This window comes from Triturus cristatus, chromosome 11 (assembly GCF_964204655.1).
Source record: "Triturus cristatus chromosome 11, aTriCri1.1, whole genome shotgun sequence".
In the NCBI taxonomy this organism is placed as follows: Eukaryota; Metazoa; Chordata; class Amphibia; order Caudata; family Salamandridae; genus Triturus; species Triturus cristatus.
This window is the reverse complement of record NC_140594.1, coordinates 285,360,097-285,386,019: the sequence shown is the minus strand read 5'-3', so window position 1 is coordinate 285,386,019 and position 25,923 is coordinate 285,360,097. Positions and strand designations below refer to the sequence as shown.

Here is a 25,923-nt window from a genome sequence, read left to right as displayed (position 1 = left end):
CTGGTCGGTCCCACTTCTCTTCATGGGCCGGGCTGTGCCGCTGGGACGGTCCTTCTCTGGGGCTTGTCCTGGGGTTCCCTTGCTTCTGTCTTCGTCTTGCGTTCGGCTTGTTCTGGGCACACTGCTTCTTGGTATTACCAGCTGCCTGCTGCGCACACCTGGTGGTTATGGTCCGCCTCTGTGGGCCTCGGCGTGTGCCTGTGTGCTCCTGTCCCTTCTCACGTCTGCATTTCGGGTAGGCTTGTGGTATCGTGGCCTTCCCTTCTCCTTGTTTTTACTTACTTCTGCTTGGAGGGGACTGGGCCGTTCTTCCTGTCCCCATGACACATCCCCTGTTGGGGCCCTGTGTTCTTCCAAGCTGGTGAGGTTCTCTCGCAGACCCTCCTCCTCTCTGGGTATGGCTGGGGTATCTATTCTGCGTTAAGGAATCTGCGGCTAGTAGTCTCTATCTGATGTACAAGTTATTTACCTTCAGTAACGATGTTTCTGGTAGAGACGATTCTAGCCGCAGATTCCTTCACGGCCCGCCCTTCCTCCCCGTTCAGCGAGGACCCTTCAGCTTGGTCTTCTGCACTCACCTCCCTCTGGGTGGCTTTGTCTTCTGTGGGTGCCCTCTTTAACTTCTTGCCTGACCGGATGTTTCGTTCTGTTTCTTTGTCCCATTCTTTCTTTCCTGGTAATTGGACGGTAGGTTCATGTGTACTTCTGCATCCCTACACCCTGGTTATTCCAGTGTGGGGCCTCCTCATAATCTTCTCTGGGTTGTGCCTCATTCCTTAGCTTTTTACAGGGGATACGGCACTCCTTGATGGTGTTGTCTTGGGGTGAATTGTCGTTACTCATCTGTTCCGGACTTGTTCTCCTTCACTGTTATAGATTGTGTGGTTGTAGACTTTGTCATCTGCCACGACATTTTTCACGTTTTTTCTGCCTCCAGGGAGGATATTGCCTTGCTTGCAGGGTTGCTTCTTAGAGCGGTGCTCTGCACTTTCCTTTCCATGACTTTCAGTAACGCAGTGCTTGGCACTGTCCCTCATGGTGCTGTTCCTCACCATTCGCTTCTTCCCTTTCTGTTTCACTGCTTTTTCGCACACTGTTCCCATAGTCTCACAGTTTTGTTTGTGGTGGCTCTGCGTGTGGCGTGGAAAAGTTCTCAGAAGAAAACTGACGTCAGCGCGCTGGGGTGGGACGTATGTGACCTCGCTGACGTCACGTCCGCGGACGACGTCAGGGCGGGGTTGCGTGGCACCTCCCCCGGCGCACAGAGCTGCTGTGGCAAAAGAGGCACAGGGTCAAGACTGATTTGCATATGCCCAGATCTAAACTGGGGTGGCATGGTGAGCAAAAGAATGATGGATTTAACTCAGATCTCTTGACTGGGGGTGAATGTTTTGATTTGTTCTGCATTCCGTCCATCAATTGTGTGTCTTTTGCTTTCTTGCTCCAAGTGCGCCAGGTATGCTCAGACGTGGGTCCTAGGCTCACTGTGCCACTGGAATCCAGCTATCCTGGCTGAAGATGGGTGAAACCCTGAAACCGGTCCTAGGATTCTTGTTTCCGGTCCAGGGAGGACCTGGCTTGGCATTTCGGGCTGGACTGTTCCCATGAGGCACAGGGTCAAGACTGATTTGCATATTGCCAGATCTAGACTGGGGTGGCATGGTGAGCAAAAGCATGATGGATTTAACCCAGATCTCTTGACTGGGGGTGAATGTTTTGATTTGTTCTGCATTCCGTCCATCAATTGTGTGTCAAAAGATTTTCCGGATCCAGTCTCACGCCTGGGGATAATTCTACGTTAAGGAATCTGCGGGTAGAATCGTCTCTACCAGATACATAGTTACCGAAGGTAAGTAACTTGTACTACTCGACAAATGCAGGCCCACCTTGGCCAAGCACAAGCTACATCTTAATTTACAAGGCCCAGATTTTTCCCTAATGTCTGAATCACACCATATGTCACACCCAGCGGTTATGCATACCATCTGTGTCACGGCCAGTGGTCCAAGCAACTAATACATCTCATTTCTTTCAGATACTACCAGTGTTAGGAAACCAACAGCACTAAGGAAACTCCTTTAGACTTAAAAATTAAGATTGAGATGCTGGCTCTATATCACACCCAGAGCCTATGTGTACCATCTGTATCACGCCCAGCGGTCCAAGCGGTGAGGCCCCACCCCTGTATCACACCCAGGGATCAAGCATACCATCTGAATCTCACCCAGCGGTCCAAGCGGCCCCTGTATCACAACCAGAGACAAGCTTAACCTCTGTGTCATGCCCAGTGGTCCAAGCGCCCCTGTACCCCACCCAGAGAAAAGCGTTCCTTGTGTGTTACGCCCTGTGGTCCAAGCAACTAAACAACCCTCACCTTCCCTCGCGTGCTGACTATTTAAAAAAAGTGACCTGCACAGGATTGCCTCCGAGGCTGCCCTGAGACTACTTAGCCCTGCCCCATAAAACAGGCAAATGTTAGGTTTCTGTTAGTGGCAGGGTGCTCCGGTAAGGTTATTTTTCTTTACTTTTTCCTAGTTTGCCATACGCCCAATGCTGACACTAAGGCTCAGATGTAGACTTTTACTCACTGATGGCGGGTCCAGGACGGACATACGCCCTGTGGATTCAGCAGAACTTTCAATCAATTGCGGCGTCTGCTCATCGTTCTTGCTGCACAGATGTGAATCCATACGGGCTGGGTCCTGTGCCTTACACTGCAGTTGGGCTTGCAGAACCAATCTCTCCTATCTGGCTCACCAGGATGTTGGTCGAATGTGAATCTACCTTTAAAAAATTAGAAGACGAGGCGTTTGGCAAAACAGGAACAGTTGGTTTAATTCAACTCCGCGGTTGGGAGAGCCGGTAATAGTCTGGTTCGGAAGACATTCTCAAAGCTCATTGGTTTCAGCTGTCATTTTCTACATTTCATGAAGTGTCATAAAGTAATTTATACATTCCTTTGGAGACACAAATCTGGGCCTAGTCGCGGGGCCAAGAAACCTGTCACTTGATGAGAAGTGCAGGTGGGTCTCGACACAATTCGGGCTAGTGTGTACGTGTCTGGGATGGGGAGCGTGCGTAGTATACAGGCTGTGTTCTGTTTGGCTGAGTGTTCCTAACTTAGTGTGGCATATGACTTTATGGTGTTTTGGTAATGCACGCACCTCCGGACAAACATGTCTTATTGAGGTCAATCTCCTAAGACCATTGTGATGTTGCCACCTATCTGTGGGATCGATCTGGGTTTTCCTGTGTCATGTGGCCGAGTTAGCCCTGGTAGGAATTAGTGCAGTTCTTACATGTACAAGACCCTTTTTTATAAAGTTGCCTCCTCTTTTCCACATCGACTTTTGACACAAATTGGCATTCGTGACACTTGGACTAGTTTCCTAGAAACACTGAACTTGTTGACAGGGAACACTTCATTAGAATACTATCACAGTCCCTTGGCATTATGTTCATGGCCTCTCGCGTGCTTAATACAAATGTGTTTATAATTACATCTATCTGGCGACACAGCGATCTGTAGAACACAAACTGGTTTCCTGATCCCAATCTCGGTCCGAGGTAAGATGCCATTTTCTATATATAACCTTTTGTTTCCTAGCATAATGAGGTGATATTTCTGCTGATCTAGAGGGGTCCCTGCATGCTGAAGCTTTTGTCTAGCCGCTGACCGACTTCTCCGTAAGGAGTGTCCAGTTTGTGACCAAGGCAGGGTCATACACTCTTGCCCTCCCGGTAGAGAGGTTTGATCATCCAGATGGTTGTTTTCTTGGCAGATTATACATTCACAACCTAGACACATAGGTTAGGGTTAGAATCGTAGGGGTATGCTCAATTGTTATCCATTTTTATATGTATGCATACATAACCTCTCTCAACAAGATGGTGAAACTTTGTTTTATTCACTGTGTTGACACTTATTATAACTATTATCTGCTTCTGTCTATTAATCATCGCAGCCCATATTTTCTATACAAAATTCACTATGGTTCAATAAATATTGAAATCGCCCCTTTGTGTATTATTTGTATATTTCTCTGAGCAGAAGAAAGCACAAGTGAGTGAATTTTTAGAGTCTGTCACTACGGTTCCTGAGGGAACAGAGTTGTCATGTTCAGTGGTTGCCAGAACAGTTCGCTCCCTGTTCAGGATTAGGGGGGCTAACGGTGGCACTGCCACCTAGCTGGTCCAACAGACAACATATCCTACGGGGATGCATGGAATCAGTCTGGCACCATCCCAAGTTTGTCGTCCGCAAGCGCTTAGGTCCTACTGATTAGTGGAAACTACACCACACCTATTTGCACATTTGTATGAGGGTTAAGTGTCACCCCAGCTGCGATATGGCCATCAGTTGCTTCAGGTCTAGGTTGCAGGGCCTGCCTGACCACGTACTTCTGACTGTGGGTTGAGGGGAGGTCATATCCTGTGAATTCAACAAAGATGATGCGAGTTCATTATTATACATACACATATCGATGTGCATTGATTATTGTATTTTCCAGTATTTACATTATCCTCCATTATCCTAGCTTTCCGTATTGCTGAGCTTGTGCCATTGTGATTCTGGGAGTTTTGAACACTAGCATGTTATTACTTTTAAGTTCTCCTTGATCTCCAGAGATTCACTGTGATTGCTGCCTGCATAACATCATAATACCTTATGTTGTAAAGGCACTGTAAATTAGCTAAAATAAGTGTGATTGACTGCCTCCCAAGCTCTCTAATCCCCCCTGTTCAGGTTCCGCCTCCACAAAAAATTATTTGTAGGGTGTGTGTACATCTAAGTAAAGAGTGGTTATGTCTTGGGCACGAATGGTTGTAATACAGCTAAAGTCCCCTAAATGATTTCTGTGAAAATTAAGATATTGTACTTTGATGGAGAACAAACTAGTCAACAATGTTTATAGGGCAAGAAGGACTGGCACCGGTCTTAAGCTCCAACTCCATATTCGGGTGATGCCCCCTTGTTTGATTGAGCATGAAGCAAAAATCTGTTGAGGAATCCCAAAGGATCAACATATCTGCATGTTGCAACATTCAGATGGCTTAAAGTGGGTGCAGTGTGACATCCCTAAAGCAGATGAGAGACAGGTAGAACTGCAGTATAGATAGAGCATAGGTAAGGTGCACTTGTGCCTGGTGTTATTTTTTTGCAGTATAAAATACTTTGCAAGATTTCCTGCCATCTGCTGTTTGAGCTATTTCAAGACTTCGTTACTTAAGCCTATTACCATTCCATCGCTGTAGTTTTAAAACCACACTAGATTAGTTAAATGTCAGTAAATTCAGCTATGTCAGAATCCTAAATAAAATTGAAGGGATTGAGAATAAAAGATTTTTGGGGTCATTTTGTGTTTTCTTTTACTTATTTTAACTTGACGAATTAAAGACAAGGGTATGCATTTTATTTTTTATGTACGCTGATGTTGTACTCTTTTGTAGGAGTTACTAGTTCTCAATCATAAAACCTTTGTTGAATACACTAACAAAAGATACATGTGTGGGTGGGAATAGACTTAAATTGAGATCGTTTTTGCTGGAAAGCCTTTTAGCCAAAAAGCTTTTTCATTCTGATCAAAGGAAGAAAAACAAAGCAGTAAATGGTGCAGTTATGCATAACTCTCAGTAGAGAAAACCATGACATAGTATCTTTTCAGGTCGATAAGTTCCCAAGTGTTTTGCAGTGTCAGGGCAAATATTGCAGATCAAATGGGCTTCAGATCTACGTTGGCACTCAGAGATATCTATGCTCCCTGTTTCATGTGGTGGCTGAAGCGTTCTTTGAATTCAGGGATGGTAAAAATCACAAGAAAATAAAAATGTTCTTCTTCAACACAGTGCCATCTTTGATACTCCTAATAGAGTACCAAGCTCAAGTCCAGTAGGATGGTAAACCTGGAGTATGGGGGAAAGAAAGCAGGTAGACAAATTGCACTCATGTTTGTTTCACCACAACATCTGGTTTGAAGTCCGACCCTGTGCTACTGTGGTGCGCAGCCGTTGTGGATTATTATCTTGAGAGCAGCAAATGCTGCTTTACCCGTGGTGGAGTAAAGATGAGTTTTATCTAGAAGAACTTTTGTCAGTTTATTGATAAATACCAGAAAAACATTAATTTTCAATATAAAATTCTGCCTTTAAAAGTGCATGTTTAGTTAGCAATATGTAAAAACCTGAAATTTCTCTTTAAGATGTCTGCTATCCTGTTCAAAGGCATATACCCATATTAGAGGACTGTGATTACAAGTTTGATTTTCAGTTCAAAGCTTTTATTAGAGGTGTATTATTCTGTTACCATCTGGCTGTCTTGCTGCCACCTTATCTGCATTATAAGCCTTTGGGTATTTCATTTTATAATAAGTTTACAATCTTCGATGCTTATGATGAATACCTTCTGTAGGTTTATCAAGGCTGGGTCACACCTCCTGTGTGGCCAATGGTGTGTGTTTGCTTTGGTCTAATTCAACAGCACTGTAGTTTGGTAATGTTTGGGGCATGTGGTAGATGAGGTGTAGCCTGCTTTGTGTGTTGCTCACAGTCCTGTCTTTTTGGTCTCCTGTGCAGATGTCAGTGCTTCACCTTTGAGCAATGCCAGGAGTGGCTGAAGCGCTTAAACAACACTGTACGACCTCCATCCAAAATTGAAGACTTGTTCTCCTTTGCTTACCATGCATGGTGCATGGAGGTGTATGCCAGTGAGAAAGAACAGCATGGAGACCTCTGCCGGCCAGGTGAGTGCCTCTTGCAGCATATATGCAAGATTTTCCTGAATTAGTGCTCCTAAAAGTGAGCAGGTGACAATTGAGATATAAGAAACACAACAGGTAACTGGAAGAATGCTTGCAGTAAGTCTAGCTGCTGGCAGTCCATTGGACCATTGCAACCCATTGTTCTATTTCTCACCATGCCACCTCAGTTTGGACCAAGCCACATACAAATCAGTCTTGACCCTGGTCCAATAGGGACAGTCAGAACCGAACTGCTAGGTTAGCTGCTCCATGAACCGGAGCACAAGCAACCCAACACCAGTTTCACCCTAATTGGGGCTCTTCAATCTGATGTAGCTTGGTTCTAGTGGCTCAGTGAGCATGGCACATGTCTGGCATCCCCGTGATGACTTACAGCGTTGCATCAGACATACAAAAGGAGACGGGTGGAATGTATGCAATAAATAACCACTGGCAATTGCTCAGGGTACCATTCCAACCCTTTTTCTTTTGCCCTCCATTCCACCTCAGTTTGGTCCCAGCCATGTGCAAAATAGTCTTGATCCTGTTCCAGTACGAACAGTCTAATCCCTATCCCTCTTATTCAAAACAACTATCTGTTGTGACCATTTACATTTTCGTGTGCTAGGAGTATGCCTAAGGGTAATTAAAATGTACACTTTTGTGTTACTAATTTACAAACAACGTAGAGTAACAACTTAAAAAAAGAAAATCAAATTATTATCTGCATGTTGTTATGATTGTGTTTTGATGACTATGAAGTAGTTGGCAGCTCGGGACACTCCAGAGCATAGACGGAAATGAAGTTACATTATTAAACCGTAAAAAAAAAAAAATTACTGTGTATATCACATTGTATTTGAAAATATTTAAAATAGTATGTTCTCAAAGATGAAATTGAAGCGCTGCAGTAGAATGGCGTAATGTTTATTCATAGCACAAAACTAAAATTTGTTTGCGTAACTCATCTGATGTTAAATAAACATTTGCAACAAATCAGCAGACATTAATGAAAAAGTCTTAATGTATATAGATCATGACGTAGAAACCTGCATTAAACGTATAATCACCTCAAAGTATTGCTTCACACATACTTCTACTTCTCCGGAACTTTCACCACCTCCCTAACATTCTCAGCTCTCATTCCATGCCTTCCAGGTCTTGTCCCATTTCTTTGGAGAACCACACCCCACATAAATAGACTTCTCAATTGCCACGCCCCAGTCTATCTCCTGCCTTAACGTATGCAGATCCAGGCCAGCGTCTCTACCCTTTTGCCTAGCTATATATCTGAGCAATCTTCATTTCCAAGTTACATAGTATCATTTTTTATTTAGTCAACTTTGGTGAGTATCAGTTCCCCCATCATTCATAATAATGCCATTTTGCGGCATAGACTGAACTGCACATCTAAAACCTCCATTAATTTAGCCTGGACAGCTAACCAAAAATGTGCCTATCTAGGGTCATTCCCATTCAAGTGAAGAAATGTGGCTTATTACCTTTGGCATCTGAGACACGTCAGGTCTGTCAGTAGGATTTGCACACTTCAACTGCTTTGGTTATATTACGTACTATGCAGGATATTAATTTGGATCAGCCTAAAATTAGATTGAATCACTACTGTCCAGGATTTAGTGATGCTTATAAGATCCTATGCCTTTAAAGTCCTATGCAGTTGTTTCAGTCTTGAAGGTGTTTCTGATGGATACTTATAACTGCACATTCCTCTCTGATAGAATATCACCAGGCACCAGACTGGTACTAGAAAATGTTACAGCAATGCTTCCACATGCCGAAAAGTGGCACCATGTGGCTCCCCAATGATTCCATACTGCCCCATAAGTGCAGGTGCAGAGCCACATATAAGCATCATCCCTGCACTTGAATGTCACTTCCTAAGCTTCCTCTCATCTAACTCAGATCCAGAGTTCTGTTCTCAATGTTGCCAGTATTCCCTCATCTATAAATTTAGCTCAGAACATTCTGCCAGGGATGATGCCAGAGAAAACAATAATATTCAAGCTATTCTGCAAAAGCAAGTAGCAGATGCCAGTGATTAACTTACACAGCATATGTCTTTGGTGCTTGGGCTCTGGTCTCGACTTATTCATGCACTAAATGTGCCCTTGTGCATCTGTAGGTGATCAGGAAGGCAAAAATCCAGATTGCTCAACATAAGAGGTCACTGTGGAAACATAATATAACTCCAGTCTCTCGCCAAGCCATTTCACCAAGAGGAAGTTATTCCAGGGGAACAAGCTTACAGACGATGCAAGCCCTCCCAACCAGTGCAGCAACATCAGACCCAGTCTTTTCGGGGCAGAGTTCATTGTGGTGGCCACAAAAAGCCTAATCCCACCTCCTGCCACAGGGCTGACCAACTTGCCCTCACTGGTCCATACAGTAAGAGGCAGGAAATTCATGTTCAAGACATGTGACTGTAGATACACAAGCTGTCCATACTCCTGCCATCTAGTTTTTCTTCGGAGAAGTCTTTCGAGTGACTAGGTACTGCGGCGACTCCTCTTGCTGGTAATGTGATTGGTCATTTGCTCCATTGTTAGATTGTTTTCATTCCAACGTCAGGTTCAGACTTGTGCATCAGGTTGATGCTGTTGCAGTGCTCTTTTTCTGTTCATCCGATTTCCTCCCCGCTGTTGGTACTGTATTTAGATTGCGTCACTTCACTCTCCGTCTCAGGTTGACGTTTGGTTACTTCGCTTGAGGAGCTTCAGGGTCGACTGCAGCCCTTCTCGGGTCTCGTCCTTCAGGGTCTACTCACGGCTGTTGGTTGCCTGTCTCTACCATGCCTCGACGGTGATGGAATGGATCTCGTTCCTATATTGTCCTCGCTGTCATGTGAAATATCTTCGGACTGATCATCTTGTCTAAGATTTGTGCCTATCGCCCGAACACAACAAAGCCTCCTGTGAAGCTTGGTGCTCCTTCCATTCCTAGAAGACTCTTTGCAACCGTCGGGCATGTAAACACAAGATGTCGCATCGTCGTGGCGATGATACCCCAGACCTCTTCAGTCCCAAGGACATCAAGGCGGAACATCATCCACAACTGTCTGCTGCAGAGGAAGAGGCTTTCTCCCCCAGAGAAAACTCTGGCTCTGATCTGGAGATCGATGATCTTTAGACAGCCCTGCAGTCCATGAGTACGGCACCCCCTCGACACTGCTCTCAATCTGAGCAGCCCTCTGATAAAGCACACACAGCCACCCTGGAACACCAGAGGCAGGCCTTCACACCACTACTGCCGTCGGCACCGACATACCATTAAAGATCCGCCTACCCCTGTATGGGCACGCAAGGAACCTTTGAGACCGTCTTCTGCACCAGCTACTCCGACGCCGAGCCACAGTGCCAGCCACATCTGCTTCGGTGCCCACCAGAACCTCGGCACCGAAACTAAAGCCACCCTCTGAGCAGAAGACTTCAGCATCGACCAGCAGTAATGACGCGGGTGGGGTCGAACCGATTCACCACAAACTACAGGAGGAGATCAAAACAAGGCAGAAACATCTGGTCATTCACCCCCATATGTGCTGAATCCTAGCCCGCCCTTAGGGGTCTGCTGCTGTTCCACCAGCAGAATGCCGGCTGTCCTTCGAGGAAGCCTTGAACGTTCTGATTCCACCAAAGCAACACAAAAAGGCAAATAAGACTACCTGCCATTTACCCCATGCACAACTATCGGCTCACCCTGTTCCTCTGCCTTCCCCATCTGCACGGGAGCCCCCTGACAAATCTCCATGGTCTCCTCATTCTTACATGGATGGGCATGGAGGAGGGGACAATGCATTTGACACCTCTCCCAGGGTGACCCATGGGACTCCTATGGCGCAGACCCACTGGGAGACACAGACCCTGACCTATAGCCTGCCCGTCCCTTTGGATGAACCACCTTCTGTCAGGAACTCATTGGTAGGGTCACCTTATTCCATAATGGGGATCTTCATACAGAGCTCCTCGAGGAGGACTTCCTTTTTGACACCCTCTCCTCCGCTCACCGCTCTACTCAGTACCTTCCCATGCTTAAGGGCATGCTACACCACACACCTGACATCTTCAAGGATCCTGTCTGAGCCAGGGTCCTAATACCTAGGGTGGATAAAAAATATAAAGCCTCTCCTACTGTCCCCATTTAAATTTGTGGTCAGCTCCTGCCTGACTCCTTAGTGGTCACTACTGCTCGTAAGCGAGCCAACTCCCAGGCTAGCAGGGATTCACCGCCCCCAGACAGAGAGTAAGCACATAGATGGGGAGGGCAAAATGTGGCTGTGCAATCGGCCAACGAATAGCGCAATGCCATCTCAATTGGCCTTCTTTCAAAGTATGATCATGCCCACTAGGACGATATGGAGGAGCTCCTCTAATACCTTCTAGAAGAGCACAGGTTGAGGAGACATGAAATAGTCTCCGGGGGACGGAGATATCGAGCACCAGTATTCGCTGTGGCCAAGATGCTGCAGACACAGCTGCCCGGGAACTTTATTCCAGAGTCCTCCTACAAAGACACGCCAAACTCTATAGCTCTGGTTTCCAGACAGACGTTCAGCAGAACCTGTTGAACATGCCTTTCGATGGCCAGCATTTCTTTGGCCCAAAGGTGGATCAAAAGATCAAGAAAGAGACAGCTAAGGCGATGTTCACACTTCAGACACCTGCTCCCTGCAGCTCCTTTCGCTGCGCATCCTATTGTGGAGGCTTGAAGACTACCTTCATGTCCTACCAGCACACCCAGGGGCACTAATCCTCTCCCAGGGGTAACTTTAAAGGGTTGTACAGCTGCAGCAATTCTATGAGCAGAGGTTAAGGTGTCTCCCCAAAAGGAAAAGCAACCACCACCAAATCCCGACTTGCTTCTCCTCCTCCCTTGACCATGCTGACTACACTACACAACACGAGTTAGGGGGGGAGACTTCAAAGCTTCTTTCCCACATTGCAGACCCTCTCTTCAGGCCAGTGCGTCGTAGATATTATCCAACACCTTCTGCATTTCCACCTCAAAAACACAGATTCCTCTCCAGAACACCAAAAACTTCTCAAGGAGGAGGTCCAAGTGCTCCTTTTAAGCGGGACTATAGAACCCGTCCCTTACCATCTACAGGGTATGGGAGTGTACTCTATGTACTTCCTAAAACCCAAAAAGAATAGGTCCCTCAGACCCCTTCTGAACCTCAGGCCCCTAAACAAATGCATCCTGTCAGAGCAATTGCATCTGGTCACTCTCCAAAATGCCATTCCATTTCTCCAGCAAGGCGACTTCAAGACTGCGCTCGACCTGAAGGACGCCTATTTACAAATACCAATACATCAGGTCCATCACCGATATCTCAGGTTTGTGATCAGCGGAAAAGATTACCAATTCAAAGTGCTCTCCTTCAGGATTTCTACTGCACCTCGGTGTTGAACAAGTGCCTTGTGGTGGTGGCTGCACACCTGCTAGACAGTGTGTCCATGCCTTCTTTTATCTGAACGACTGTCTGATCAAGAGTGCCACCCGCCAGCAATGCCGCGAACACACAAAGGTTGCAATAAACCTTCACAAGTTAGGGTTTACTATCAACGCCACAAAATCCAACCTCCAAACCCACCAGATCCAACCCTGCCTGGGTGCTCTTCTCAACTGGGAGGTAGGCGTGGCTGAACCCTTCCAGGATCCAGTACTTTCAGGCACTGCTTCCTGTTTTTCAACCAAATCAATAGGTCCTGGTCTGAATAGTCATGCACCTCCTAGGCATGATGGCCTCCTACATTGCTATAGTACCCCATGCCAGGTTATGCATGCGTCCCTTGCAGGAATGCCCAGCGCAATAGTCTTGTTAGGTGGAGGGTCACTTGGGACGATCTAGTGTTGATCGGCCACTGCACTTGTTACTCTCTGCAGCGGTGGAACACCAACAACCTGTTGAAGGGGTGCCCTTTCCGCGACCCAGTTCCACAGAGGACCGTTAAAAATCCAGTATTTGTAAATCACGAACAGCTACCCGAAGGCATCCCGGCGCTGGGGGCCGTCGGGAAGATTAAGCAAGCTATTGCCCAGAGTCACATGGCGCTGGGCTGACCTGGTGCCGGAGATCGAACCGTGAGACCCAGATTCCAGCGTCAGTCGTCCTGGCCGCGGCACCACACTTCTTCCGTTAAAATGGACCCCTCCCCTACGGGATGGGATGCGCCTTAACGGGGCCTGACTGTCCCGGGCCAATAGGAGCTCAGGCACCAGGGTCTCCATATCAACTGCATTGAACTCCTAGCCATCCACTTAGCTTTGAAGGCTTTCCTACATCACCTGATAGGCAAGGTTGTTTTAGTCCAGACGGACAATATGACCGCCATGTATTACCTTAAAAAACAGGGAGGCACACGCTCTTCACAACTCCCGCAGCTATCCCAGAACATTTGGCAGTGGGCACTCCGCCACAACATTCCTTTGCTAGCAGAGTACCTTCTGGTAATGGACAACAACTTTGCTGACCTCCTCAGCAGGATGCAGCAATAAGTCCACGTTTGAGAAATCTAATTACATGTCCTCCTCTGCTACTTCCAAAGATGGGGCTTCTGAGAAATAAACCTATTCTCAACGGCCGAAAACACCAAATGGACAAACTTTGCCTGCAGGGTCCCACAGTCCAGCGGCAATACACTGTGGAAGAACTGGTCAGGGATATTTTCCTATGCTTATCCACATCTTCCTCTGCTTCCCTCTGTGTTTCGGAGGAATCAGCGGACGTTTCTTACACTCATCCTGGTGGCTACCACATCAGCCCGGCAGCCGTGGTTCACGACTCTGCTAGACTCTCTCCGGTTCCGCTTGAGGGGCTTTCTAACAAGCTGGACCTTCTCACGCAGAACCATGGAGAAAACAGGCGCCCATACCAAAGTTCTCTCAACCTTGCGATCTGGCTCCTGAGGTTCTAGAATTTGGGTACCTTAATCTTCCATATGAATGCATGAGCATTCTCAAGGAAGACTGCAGATCTACCACTCGGACCTGCTATGCGGCAAAGGGGCAGAGATTTGTATACTACTGACGCTCAAAAAAATATTGATCCTTTTGAAGCACAGTGCAGGAAATTGCATGCTACTTACTCCACTTGCATGTTTCTGGTTCAGCCTTCACCTCTGTACAACTACACCTGGCCACCATGGCTACCTACCTTCAGACTAGACAACAAATCTCTCTCGCAGTTCCCGTCATTAAAGATTTCATGGAGGGTCTCAAAAGGGTCAGTCCTCGTGGGCTCCCACCAGCCTGACATGGAATCTCAATACTGTATTGACAAAACTCATGGGCCCTCTGTTTGAGCCCGTCCCCTCCTGCCCCCTTTAGTTCCTCTCCTAGATGTTGGCATTTCTGATTGCTGTCACTACACTCAGGCGTGTCAGTGAGCCACAGGCATTAACCCTGGAAGAATCTTTCTTCCAAGTTCATAGGGATAGGGTTGTCCTTCACACCAACCCCAAATTCCTCTCTAAAGGGGTTTCTAACTTCTACCTTTACCAACCCATTGAACTTCCTGACTCTTTTCCCACAACCTGATTCATTTGCGGAACGGGCTCTCCATACTTTAAATGTAAAACGAGCCCTCATATACAACGCTGACAGAACCAAGCCATTTAGCAAGACACAACAACTCTTTGTTGCTTTCTCCAAACCCCATAAAGGGAAGGCTCTATCCAAGTCAGGCATTGCCTGAAGGATTTTTAAGATTCATCCAGACCTGCTATGTTAAAGCTAAGAAGACTCTACCCCATCCTCCTAGAGCCCACTCCATTCAGAAGAAAGGAGTCTCTATGACCTTCCTGGGGAACATCCCCAAAGCAGACATGTGCAGAGCAGCTACATTGTCCACACCACACACTGTCACAAAATATTACTATGTGTATGTGCTAGCAAGCTAACTTTGGTCAGGCCGTGCTCTGTACACGTTTTCAATCTGATGCAACACCCACAAGCTAGCCACCGCATTTGGGAGGACTGCTTTACAGTCTATGCACACCATGTGTATCTACAGCCACACATACCGCAAATGGAAAATATTAGGTTCGAGGCATGTAGAGCTGTAGATCACACACTGTGGATAGATCGCCATCTGGTGTTGGGCCCGGATGTTTGCACTTTTTTGTTGTCCTGGAAAGTCTTTGGAAGTCACGAGATAGGTGGCTCCTCCTTTGGACAATAGTGCGCATGGGCATCAGATTGTTTTTTTCTGCCATCGGGCTCGGATGTGTTAATCACGCTCCAGTTCGGTGTCGTTAGCGATCATCTTTTTGACATGAAATCCTCACCCATACTTTGGTATTGTTTCGATCGCGTTCCCCTTCTACGGGCATCTCTCCAGACCTTCAAATCTTCAATTCCGGTCGTCGACACAGGCCTTCGGGATTACCTTCGGCTCATGGAAAGGACTCCCTTTAAAAAGTGTCCTAAATGTGTATCCAAGTTTTCACACGCAGATCTTCATGAGGTATGTAACCTCTGCCTTTCACCCGAGCACGAGGCCAAAGACTGTCCAGCTTGTGCATCTTTCAGCTCCAAGAAGACTATCCGGGACCGTCTAGCTCGAAGAACAATGGCTCGATCATCGACATCAATTCCCAACAACATCTTCCAGGAAGGCATCAATGCACCGGAGCAGGAACAGATCCAACACAGCGCCGTCAGCTCCTCCGAAGCCGGCGACTCCGACGTCGAAGACATCACTCCGGGGCAGGGGGGCGTAAGTACTAACGTCGACCCCCTCCCCAAAAAGGCTTCGGTCACACCTTCACCTTTGGGCGTGGGTGCACACCGGACAAAACTTCTCACGCCCCGCCTTCGGGCTCGGCAAAGAAGCCAATACAAAAGCCTCTCGGGATCGAGCCAGCCTTCCGTCGGTGCCAAAACTCCATCCCTGGCACCGAAAAAGAAACCAATGCCTTCCTCTGCGCCAATGCCTACCGCTGCATCGACACCTTCGGAACTGAGCAAACACCCAGCTCCAAAAAACTTGGGTTCTCAGTCTTCGGAGCACAGGCCTACGGATTCGAAAAGACCACCGGAACCAAAAAAACTGTATCAAAACCATTATCGGAATCGAAGAAAATTCCCGATTCCAGACCTAAAGAGCACAAAACTGCTCCAAAACCCCTGACACACACACAATCGGACCCCAAAAAGTCAGCACCGAAAGAACACACGTCAGTGGAGGAGCTTTTTTGACTGGATCCGAACTAAAAAACACTTCAGAAAGACCCTATAACAGGTCAACTCATACTTAGCCCTTCAAAGAAACGGGAAATGGACAAACCTGTACCAGCTCCACTTCCTTTGAAAAAGAGACCTTGCTACTTCTCCTTTAAGGATTCCTTCTCCTCCTCCCCCTCCACACCACTCTCCTATCCCATATTTACCTCCCTCACCATCTTCTCCACCTCCAGAAGATGATGACACCTCTGACGACATGGGGGGTGATCACCCTTTAGGGGAACCCAGTCCTCCTGGTGCCCCAAAAGATCCATGGGAGGATTATGACACACCAGATGTCCCAGACACACCTCAAGATGACATCTACCCATCTAGGCCATCCCCTCCGGAGGACACTATAGGGTTCTCTCAACTTATACACAGGGCAGCAGAATATCACGGGGTAAACCTACATACAGTCCCTATAGAGGAAGATTTCCTCATGGACACTTTTGAACCATTTCAAAGGTCCAGTGCCATTCTCCCCATGTTAAAAGGGGTAATCAAACACGCTCCTGAAGTGTTTAAGGATCCTGTAAGGGCCAGTGTCATTAACCCCAGGGTAGAAAAAAAGTACAAAGCTGCCCCATCTGACCCTGTGTATATTAAAGGGTAAATACCCTTAGATTCCTTAGTGGTCTCCAATGCCAGGAAAAGGGCCAATTCGCAAACCACAGGAGATGCCCCACCTTCTGATAAAGAATCAAAACTGCTGGATGCGTCGGGTAAAAGAACAGCGTCCCAAGCAGCTAACATGTGGAGGATTGCCAACACACAGATATGATAGGGCACACTACGACGGGCTAGAGACCCTACTACAACACCTTCCAGATCAATACAAGACACGAGCTAATGATCTCATCCAGGAAAGCAGGGTCATAACAAATACCTCCATTCGTTGTGCTCTCGATGCTGCAGACACAGAATCCCGGGCTATTAACACCAGCGTCCTTTTGCGCAGACATGCATGGCTACGCATTTCCGGCTTCAAGCCACTGGTCCAAACCACTATATTAAGCCAACCATTTGATCAAGAACACCTGTTTGGACCCAATGTAGATTCATCTTTAGAAAAGATGAGAAAAGGACACCGACACTGCCAAATCAATGGGAGCCTTTCAATCAGAAGCTCCCAGAAGTTCTTTTCGTCGCCCCTCTTACAGAGGTGCCTCTAGAGGTTTTTCCACCAAAACCCCTCAGCTTCGTACAAGAGTCCAACACAGACCTAATCTAACAGAGGCTATTGCAGAAGAGGCTACAGGGGCAATAGCAATAAGGGTAGAGGCAAAACTACCTACACTCGTACCGCCTCCACCCCTAAACAATGACTTTCCTCCACTCCCCCCCGGACCACTCTACTCCGGTCAGGGGAAGATTGCTACAGTTCCTACCTGTCTGGAACAACATTACCACAGACAGGTGGGGGAGACAAATCATCCAATCCGGTTATTGCCTGGAGCTCACTTCAACTCCCCCACACATTCCATCCAGACAACGTCCAATGTCGGCAGAAAACTTAATGCTTATAAAACAGAAGGTACTTTCCCTCCTACAAAAACATGCCATAGAACCAGTTCCCCTTCATCACCTGTTTACTCCCTGTATTTCCTCATTCCAAAGAAGGACGGAACCCTGAGACCCATCTTGGACCTCAGACCATTAAACCTCTACATACAATCAGACCATTTCCATATGGTCACTCTTCAGCAGGTCCTCCCGTTACTCAAACAGGGCGACTTCCTTGCCACATTAGATCTCAAGGACGCCTACTTCCACATTCCCATTCACCCTGCTCACAGGAAATACCTTCGGTTTGTGGTAGACGGCCAGCATTACCAGTTCAAGTTCCTCCCGTTCGAAGTTCTCACAGCACCCAGGGTCTTCACAAAGTTTATGGCAGTGGTGGCAGCCCACTTAAGAAGACAACAGATTCACGTCTTCCCATATTTGGACGACTGGCTCATAAAAGCCAAGTCACATATCCAGTGTGTAAATCACACACGTGCCACAATACAACTACTTCACGACTTGGGGTTTACCATAAACCTCGCAAAGTCTCACCTCCAACCATCCCACATCCAACAATATCTGGGTGCCACAATAGACAGCTCAAAAAGCCGTGCATATCCCAGTCCAGCAAGCATGCAAGCTCTTGTAGCAAGATTCCAACCGCAACACTCACTTCCAGCTCGAGTGTTCATGCAACTAATAAGGATGATGGCCTCTTGCATATTCCTAGTACCTTATGCAAGACTCCGGATGCGCCCTTTACAGGAATGCTTAGCACGTCAGTGGAACCAAACTCAAGGTCAGCTGACAGATCTGGTGTTGGTGGGCGGCCGCACACATCGCTCTCTGCAGTGGTGGAACACCCAAAACCTTTCCAAAGGGTGACCGTTCATAGAGCCGGTTCCACAGACTGTGCTAACAGCAGACGCACCGCTTACCGGCTGGGGAGCTCATATACTTCATCACACCATACAGGGCACATGGACACCTCAGCAAGGGCTACTCCACATCAACCACTTGGAGTTGCTAGCAATCTTTCTGGCACTAAAATCATTCCAGAAACACACAATAGGCAAAGCTGTCTTAGTCCGCACAGACAATATGACAGCAATGTACTATTTACAAAAACAAGGGGGACGCACTCTCTCCAGCTCTCTGTTAGCACAGAGCATATGGAGATGGGCCATTCCTCAGAACATTTTCCTGTTAGCTCAACATCTCCCAGGAATTCAAAATCACATGGCAAATCTGTTAAGTCGACAGATTCACGAGTGGGTACTTCATCCACAGGTTCTCCAACCGTTCTTCCAAATGTGGGGCCAGCCAGAGATAGATCTCCTCGCCACACATTTAAACACAAAATGCCCAAGCTTCGCCACCAGATATCCACACCCTTTGTCCAAAGGCAATGCGATATGAATGAATTGGTCAGGCAGATTTGCGTACGCCTTTCCGCCTCTCCCACTCATTCCATCAGTGGTTCGCAAGCTGCAACAACAGTTGCTCACACTGATCCTAGTTGCTCCAACGTGGGCCAGACAACCCAGGTACACAAATTGCTGGGACTATCAGTAGTCCCGCACCAAAAACTACGCCTCTCCCCACAGCTCTTAACACAGAACCATGGAGATATCAGACACCCAGATCCAACATAGCTCAACCTAGCGATCTGGCTCCTGAAGTCCTAGAGTTTGGTTATCTCAATCTTCCCCTATCAAGGTGGCTAGGCGCCCCACCACTAGAGACTGCTATGCAGCCAAGTGGAAAAGATTTGTCATATACTGTATCAACCCTCTAGATGCCTCCACATCATGTTATCTACTGCATCTTCAGAGATGTAATCTAGCATACGCATCAATTAGGTTACATCTTGCTGCCATTGCAGCTTACCTACAAAATAGACAGCACCTGTCATTGTTCAGGGGGCCCGCCATTAAGGCATTCATGGAAGGCCTCCAAAGAATAATTCCTCCCAGGGTACCTCCTTCCCCAGTGTGGAATCTAAACTTCGTCCTCACAAGATTAATGGGTCCTCCATTCGAACCTCTGCATAAATGCGAGCTACAATTAATCACATGGAAAGTCGCTCTCCTTGTGGCCATTACATCTTAGTCAGTGAGCTATAGGCACTAACCATTCAAGAACCATTTTTACAACTCCATCATAACAAAGTGGTTCTCAGAACAAATTCCTTCCTAAAGTTATTTCTCCCTTCCATCTGAACCTATCTGCTGAGTTGCCAGTGTTCTTCTTGCAGCCACAAACAGTAGCAGAAAGAGCTCTTCATACACTAAACGTAAAGAGAGCACTCCTTTACTATATAGACAGAACAAAACCCTTTCGTAAAACAAAAGAACTTTTCGTATCCTTCTCACCACCACATAAAGGCAATCCCATATCAAAATCTGGCATTGCAAGGTGGATTGGCAAATGTATACAAATTTGCTATCACAAAGCAAAACGTACATTATCTATTCCCCATAAAGCCCACTCTACCCGAAAGATAGGGGCTTCAATGGCATTTTTAGGGAACATTCCCCTAGATGACATCTGCAAAGCAGCTACATGTTCTACACCGCACACATTCACAAAACAGTATTGTGTAGATGTGCAGGCAAAACAACAAGCTAGTGTGGGCCAAGCTGTACTCAAAACACTATTTCAAACTACTGCAATAGATACTGTTGGTCGCCACTAAGGAGGAGCACTGCTATGCAATCTATGCAGTGTGTGTGATCTTCAGCTCATATGCCTCGAACGGAAAATGTTACTTACCAGTATGTATCTGTTCTTGGCATGTAGAGCTGTAGATCCACACACACCCACCCACCTCCCCGGCTACCTTTATCTGTTCCAGTATTATCTTATTTAGATACAACATACATGGACAACTATTTCTTACAAAACTCCATCATTTCCCTTCTTGGCGAAAAAAACAATCTGACGATGGAGTCGATGCCCATGCGCACTATTGTCCAAAGGAGGAGCCACCTATCCCGTGACTTCCAAATACTTTCCAGGACAACAGCAAAGTGCAAACATCCAGGCCCAACACCAGAAGGCGATCTATGCACAGTGTGTGGATCTACAGCTCTACATGCCAAGAACAGATGCATACTGGTAAGTAGTATTTTCCTTACCCTGTAAGTATTTGTTTGTGGCAAGTAGTGCTTTATATTCTCATGCACTCACCTTCCTTCCTGCGTGCCTATGGCATTGCAGTGTGGGTTCCTAGCTCTTTTCCCTCTTTTGCATGGACATCTTTCTATACACTGCTTCGCTTCACATTTCCTTGAGGGAAAACAATCGAGCCGATGACCATGTGCAATTCCAGCAAGAGGAGTTGTCACGCGATCTTATGACTCAAAGGACTTTGTTGAAGAAAAATAACTTGCACTAATCCAGGCCCAGCACTAGATGGCAGGAGTATGCACAACATGTGAATCTACAACACTACATGCCACAAACTGTTGCTTACAGGTTAAGTAACATTTTCCTCCCTACTCTACTGGGATCCATCAATCAGGCAGAAGGATTTTGGAAATCATTCATAGGGGCTACACTTTATCTTTTTTTCCTTTTCACTTCCCACATCAGAGCAACTGTTGGCAGACTGTTCCTCAATCTTACTGCTAGAAGATAATCTTCTGCAGACCAAGGGTGGCATTGTGGGGTATGCCTGCTTCAGAGCGCGTTGAGACATCCCAACCTGTGCAACAACAACAGACCCCATTCTTTTAGAACTGAGATCATGGCGGCGGCCTAGGTCGATTGCACCAGCAGGGACAGTTCTCCTGTAACTCTTCAACCCAGCTCCAGTGGCAAGGGCTGCCAAGCTGCTTTAACTTGCCCTCAAAGACCCATACAGTATGATGCTGGCTACGTCATTGCCTCATCATATCGGGCAGAAGGATTTTGCATATCCTTCATAGGGGCTATTTTTTGTCTTATGTTTTCCACTACACCCAATTTGTCTTCCCACATTTAAGCAACTGTCTTTGAACCAATTCACAATCTTGTTGCAAGAATGTAATCTTCTGCATACCAAGGGTGCCATCAAGGAGATCCCCGCTTCGGAGAGAGGCGATGGATGCTATTTGGGGCGCTTTCTCTTACTGTAGCATGGTGGAAGACTCGGGCCTATGCTAAATGCCTTTCTGCAGAAAGACAAATTCTTAATACTCACCCTGTCTCAGTTTCTGTCTGCTCTGGACCCATGAGACTGGTTGGTATTCCTGGACTTGCAGGACACTTTCTGGTTTTTATACCCATTTTGCTATCCTATTGGTGTTATCTGTAGTTCATGGTGCAGTCAGAATGCTAACAATTTACCATCATCCCTTTAGGCCTCACCTCAGCCACTCTGGTATTCATGAAAGTGATGATAGTGGTTGCTGCCCATCTTCGTCGTTGTCTTGCTTTATACTCCCCAAAAAAAGAAATTCAGCCCTCACAAACAGAGGCACTCCCATATAAAGCAAGAAAACACCTGGACAGGGGTCGGTTGTTGCACTCACCAAATAAAGCAAATGAAGAGACAGTTTTCAGAATAAAGCGTGGGATTTTCTTTATATATTTATTTTTGCTTTTTTTTTTTTTTAAGTCCTCATCGCACCACTAACGAGTGCAAATTATCTCCTATGGCCCGATCTTGTCCTGGGCGCCCCGGGCCGGTGTTCTTGCTTTCGCCTGGTGCCAGCCCGGCCTGCCTTTTTATACCAAGGCATGGTGTAATCATTGGACCTTGCGTATTTTATTACAGCCTCATTGCTATTCCCCATTCAATAAAGGGTTTCCACACAGTGCTATTTACATTGTGAGTTAAAAGTGATTCTAAACGTGCAATTCTAAGTGTAGCTCGAAGCCAATTTTCATATAGTTGAGGGCCTTCCAGATCTTACATATTTCTCTTCGAGCAATCAAAATGAAACAAAAAAATAATGCAACTTGTGTCTCCCTCAATTCAGCAATGAGTTCTGCATCCAGGCCAAACATAACTCTAGCTAAGTTCAAAGATAGCTTTATTTTAAAAATGCTCTCAATAGCCCTCTCCACTCTACCCCAGAAGGGGCCAACTGCCGAACAATCATAGAAAATATGAATATCATCCACTTCTATGAGCCCACATCTTGGGCAAAGAGGGGATGGGTTTACAAACTTCGCTAGTTTTTTGGGTGTTTAATATAGCCTGTTTATAGTATAAAAATGATTCTTTTTAAGAGAAACAGTCCTAACATATTTATAGAGTACTTTGAAAGAATGATCGTACAAGGTAGCTGAATCTGCCTCCAGCCTCGTAGAGTTCCAAACCCGATTTAGTGGAGGGGACTGCACTTCCTCTGCTTCCAACATTTTCCTATACCAGAGCCCAACTTCCTTCTTCCTATGCCCTGGAAATAGGAGAGCACACTCGATTTCCCAGTTACCTCCGATGTTCTCTTTCTCGGCCTTGAACCAGGAGCAGAGTTGGATGTATTTAAATCTAGAGAGGGAATCCCCTATCCTAGATCTCAGTACCTCCCACGGAAGGACCCCTCTGATGTTCTCAAATCAGACCATATGTTTATTCCTGCTCTCCTAATAGGAAAGGACAGGCTATCCCTTAGACATGGGGGCAGACCTGGAGATTCCCAAATTGGGGCACACTCAGAATAATATTTGATCCCCCATCTTCCTTTAACTTTGTTCCAAACTATGAGAGCCGATTTTAAAACCTTTAAACATACTTTTTTGTAAAATGTTACTGCTCCAAATTTATATAAAAACCCGGACTCGCCTCCCTCTTGACCTACCATTATGTTCAAGATTCTCCCCCAGTTAGAATCATCTGGGCATGACAGAAGACACCTGATATTTTTCCGCTGGAAAGATAGAGCATACCAATTTATATCTGGGAGTGCTAGCCCCCCTTTTAATAGTCTTCTTTTTAGCTTTTTCCAAGATAACCTGGAGTTTTTTTTAGCCCAAATAAAGCTGCCAATCTTTCCCTGAATATTCGCCAAAATTTTATCTGGAAAAAAAGGGGTATTGAGTTAAACAGATAAGTCAACTTAGGCAGAATGACCATTTTAACCAAGTTGACTCGGCCATATATTGTAAGGGGAAGATTCTGCCATCTGGAAAAGAGCTGATCAATATCCTTACATAATTTCTTTGTGTTGATTTGAACTATGTTATTGGAATGATAATAATTCCCAGATATCTAAACTGGCTGCTGCAAGGACCTTCCCAATTATCAATCCCCCAACACATGATTTCTGTTTTCGAATTGTTTATTTGATATCCCGAGTGGAGGCCAAAATCCGCCATTATCATCTCTACCCTAGGGAGTACTTCCGCGGGGTTGCTGGTATAAATCAAAAGATCATCAGCATATAAAGCTAGCTTACAGCTGTAATCCTTATATTTAAAGGGTGTAATTGTCTCGTCGGTCCTAAGTGCTTGTGCCAACGGCTCAATATAGATGTCAAAAAGAAGAGGGGAGATGGGCACCCCTGCCTGGTGCCCCTCCCTATATTGAAGCTTGATGTTAGGAGACCATTCAATAGAATTTCCGCAGAGGCACCCTCATAACACCCTCTCATAGTTTGGATAAAGGTCTCACCAAAACCCATTACCCTTAGTACATTCCACAGGAATCCCCAGTTGACGCGGTCGAAGGCCTTCGCCGCATCGTATGCGGCTACCGCCAAGGGCTCCGACCGCGTCACCGCTAGATCTATACTTCCTATCAACTGCAGATTCAACTCATGAATGTATCTACCGGGCACAAAGCCTTTCTGGTCCATACTAATGAGTTGTGGAACCAATTTAGCCAATCTCCCTGCCAAAACACTGGTAAAGATTTTATAGTCAGCGTTTAGCAGGGAGATGGGTCTGTATGAGTCTGCATTAAGGGGGTCCTTCCCTGGCTTTAAGATGAGTACAATGATAGACTTCCTCCAGGATGCTGGTATCCTACCCTTTGTAATATATACATAGTTAAATAGTTCACATAGTCTTGGAACCAGACTCTCCTGGAAGATTTTATATATTTCACCCGGGAGAGCATCAGGCCCTGCTGCTTTGTTACTTTTTAATTTTTTGATTCCTGACCTCTTCCTCGGTGAAAGGACTATTAAGAATGGTTCTGCCTTCATCTGTCAAGCTGGGGAGGGCCTTACTCTCCAACCATCGTAAAGAGTTCTCCTGTGTGGAGGATGGTTCTTCCTCGTAAAATTTAGAAAACATAGAAAGCAAATGATCTTCCATATCTTTCTGTTTGCAGGATATTTTCCCCTGATCATTGAGGATATTATCTGTGTGAGTCACTACAAGTATGTCCTCCTTAGGTGTTACTATGGCTACAGATGAGTCTTCTTCACCTAAATTATCCTCTCCAGTTGTCCGACTGTCCTGCTGAACCTGCTCAGCCTCCTCATTTTGAGCCACGTCTTGAATGGCCAAAGCTGAAAAACTATTCGACAGTGCTATTGTTGGATGTACTGTGTCCTGTATAGGGGATGAAGTAGAGTGAGGCAGTGGGTCTATTGAATTAGATTGACTAAGTATGGGGGTGTAGGAAGCAAACAGGCACTAGTGGAGCCCTCCCTCACTGCTTTGCCTATCATTGTTGTGGCACTCATAGTGTTTTTAGCACTTATAGCACTTCTAGTACTTATAGACATATTGCTTGTGGTATTTCTTACGGTGCTGCTTGCAGTGCCCACGATACTAGTAGTGGTCACAGCACTTGTGGTATTTGCGGTGCCGGTTGCTGCCATCTTTTTTCCTTGATCTACTCCACTAGAGGATAAGACCTTATAGTACGATTTTAATGATGGTGTAACCTTAGGAAGGCTAGATACCCCGCCCGATATACCAGCTCTCACTTTCTTAATTTTCCCCTTACCTGGGGGAGTGTCCACCCCGCCAAGGCTTATCTTGCCTCTCCTAACTCTAGCCTTCAGTTGTATCACTGGTGGGGAAATTGTTGGTTTTGAGAGTATTGTTACAGCGGTCGTATTCGTAACCCGGTTTCGCAATGTATAGCGAGTTATCCCAGCCTGGGAAGGAGAAGTGTCACATTTACAGCCACAATTAACCAAGCAGTTTTTTGGCTGTACACTGATAATAGCAGTAGCAGCACCGTGGTCTCCCTCCTCCATACAGAAAGCCTGATCCTGGTACCTGTGCTGGGTATAGGAGACCTGTTTTATGCTGATTTGTGTGGGATTATAAAGATCTAAACTCAGGCCCCCTCCGTGATTACTTGCCTTGTTCTCCTGAAAACCAACATACCCAGGAGAGAGGATGTATAACTTATCTTTCAACCGCGTGTTTTTGCTTGGATAACTTATTATATTAGATGGCTTACCAGGGGTGGAGACAAACCGGACAATGCCGACAGCCTGGTATACATCCCGTCCGGCAGACCCAAATCCTCCAGTCCTGAAAG

The 25,923-nt window shown here is 46.2% G+C and overlaps 1 protein-coding gene across 8 annotated transcripts in view; it reads left to right on the top strand.

Annotated features, from left to right (window-relative positions):
* The window catches only part of MTMR3 (myotubularin related protein 3), a 1,575,327-nt gene that overhangs the window by 588,550 nt on the left and 960,854 nt on the right, over positions 1-25,923 (top strand). For all 8 annotated transcript variants that reach the window (XM_085633882.1, XM_085633880.1, XM_085633884.1 and 5 more), the window contains one exon: positions 6,574-6,740. In XM_085633882.1, coding sequence (XP_085490008.1) covers positions 6,574-6,740 — 167 coding nt within the window. The remainder of the gene's footprint in view (positions 1-6,573; positions 6,741-25,923) is intronic.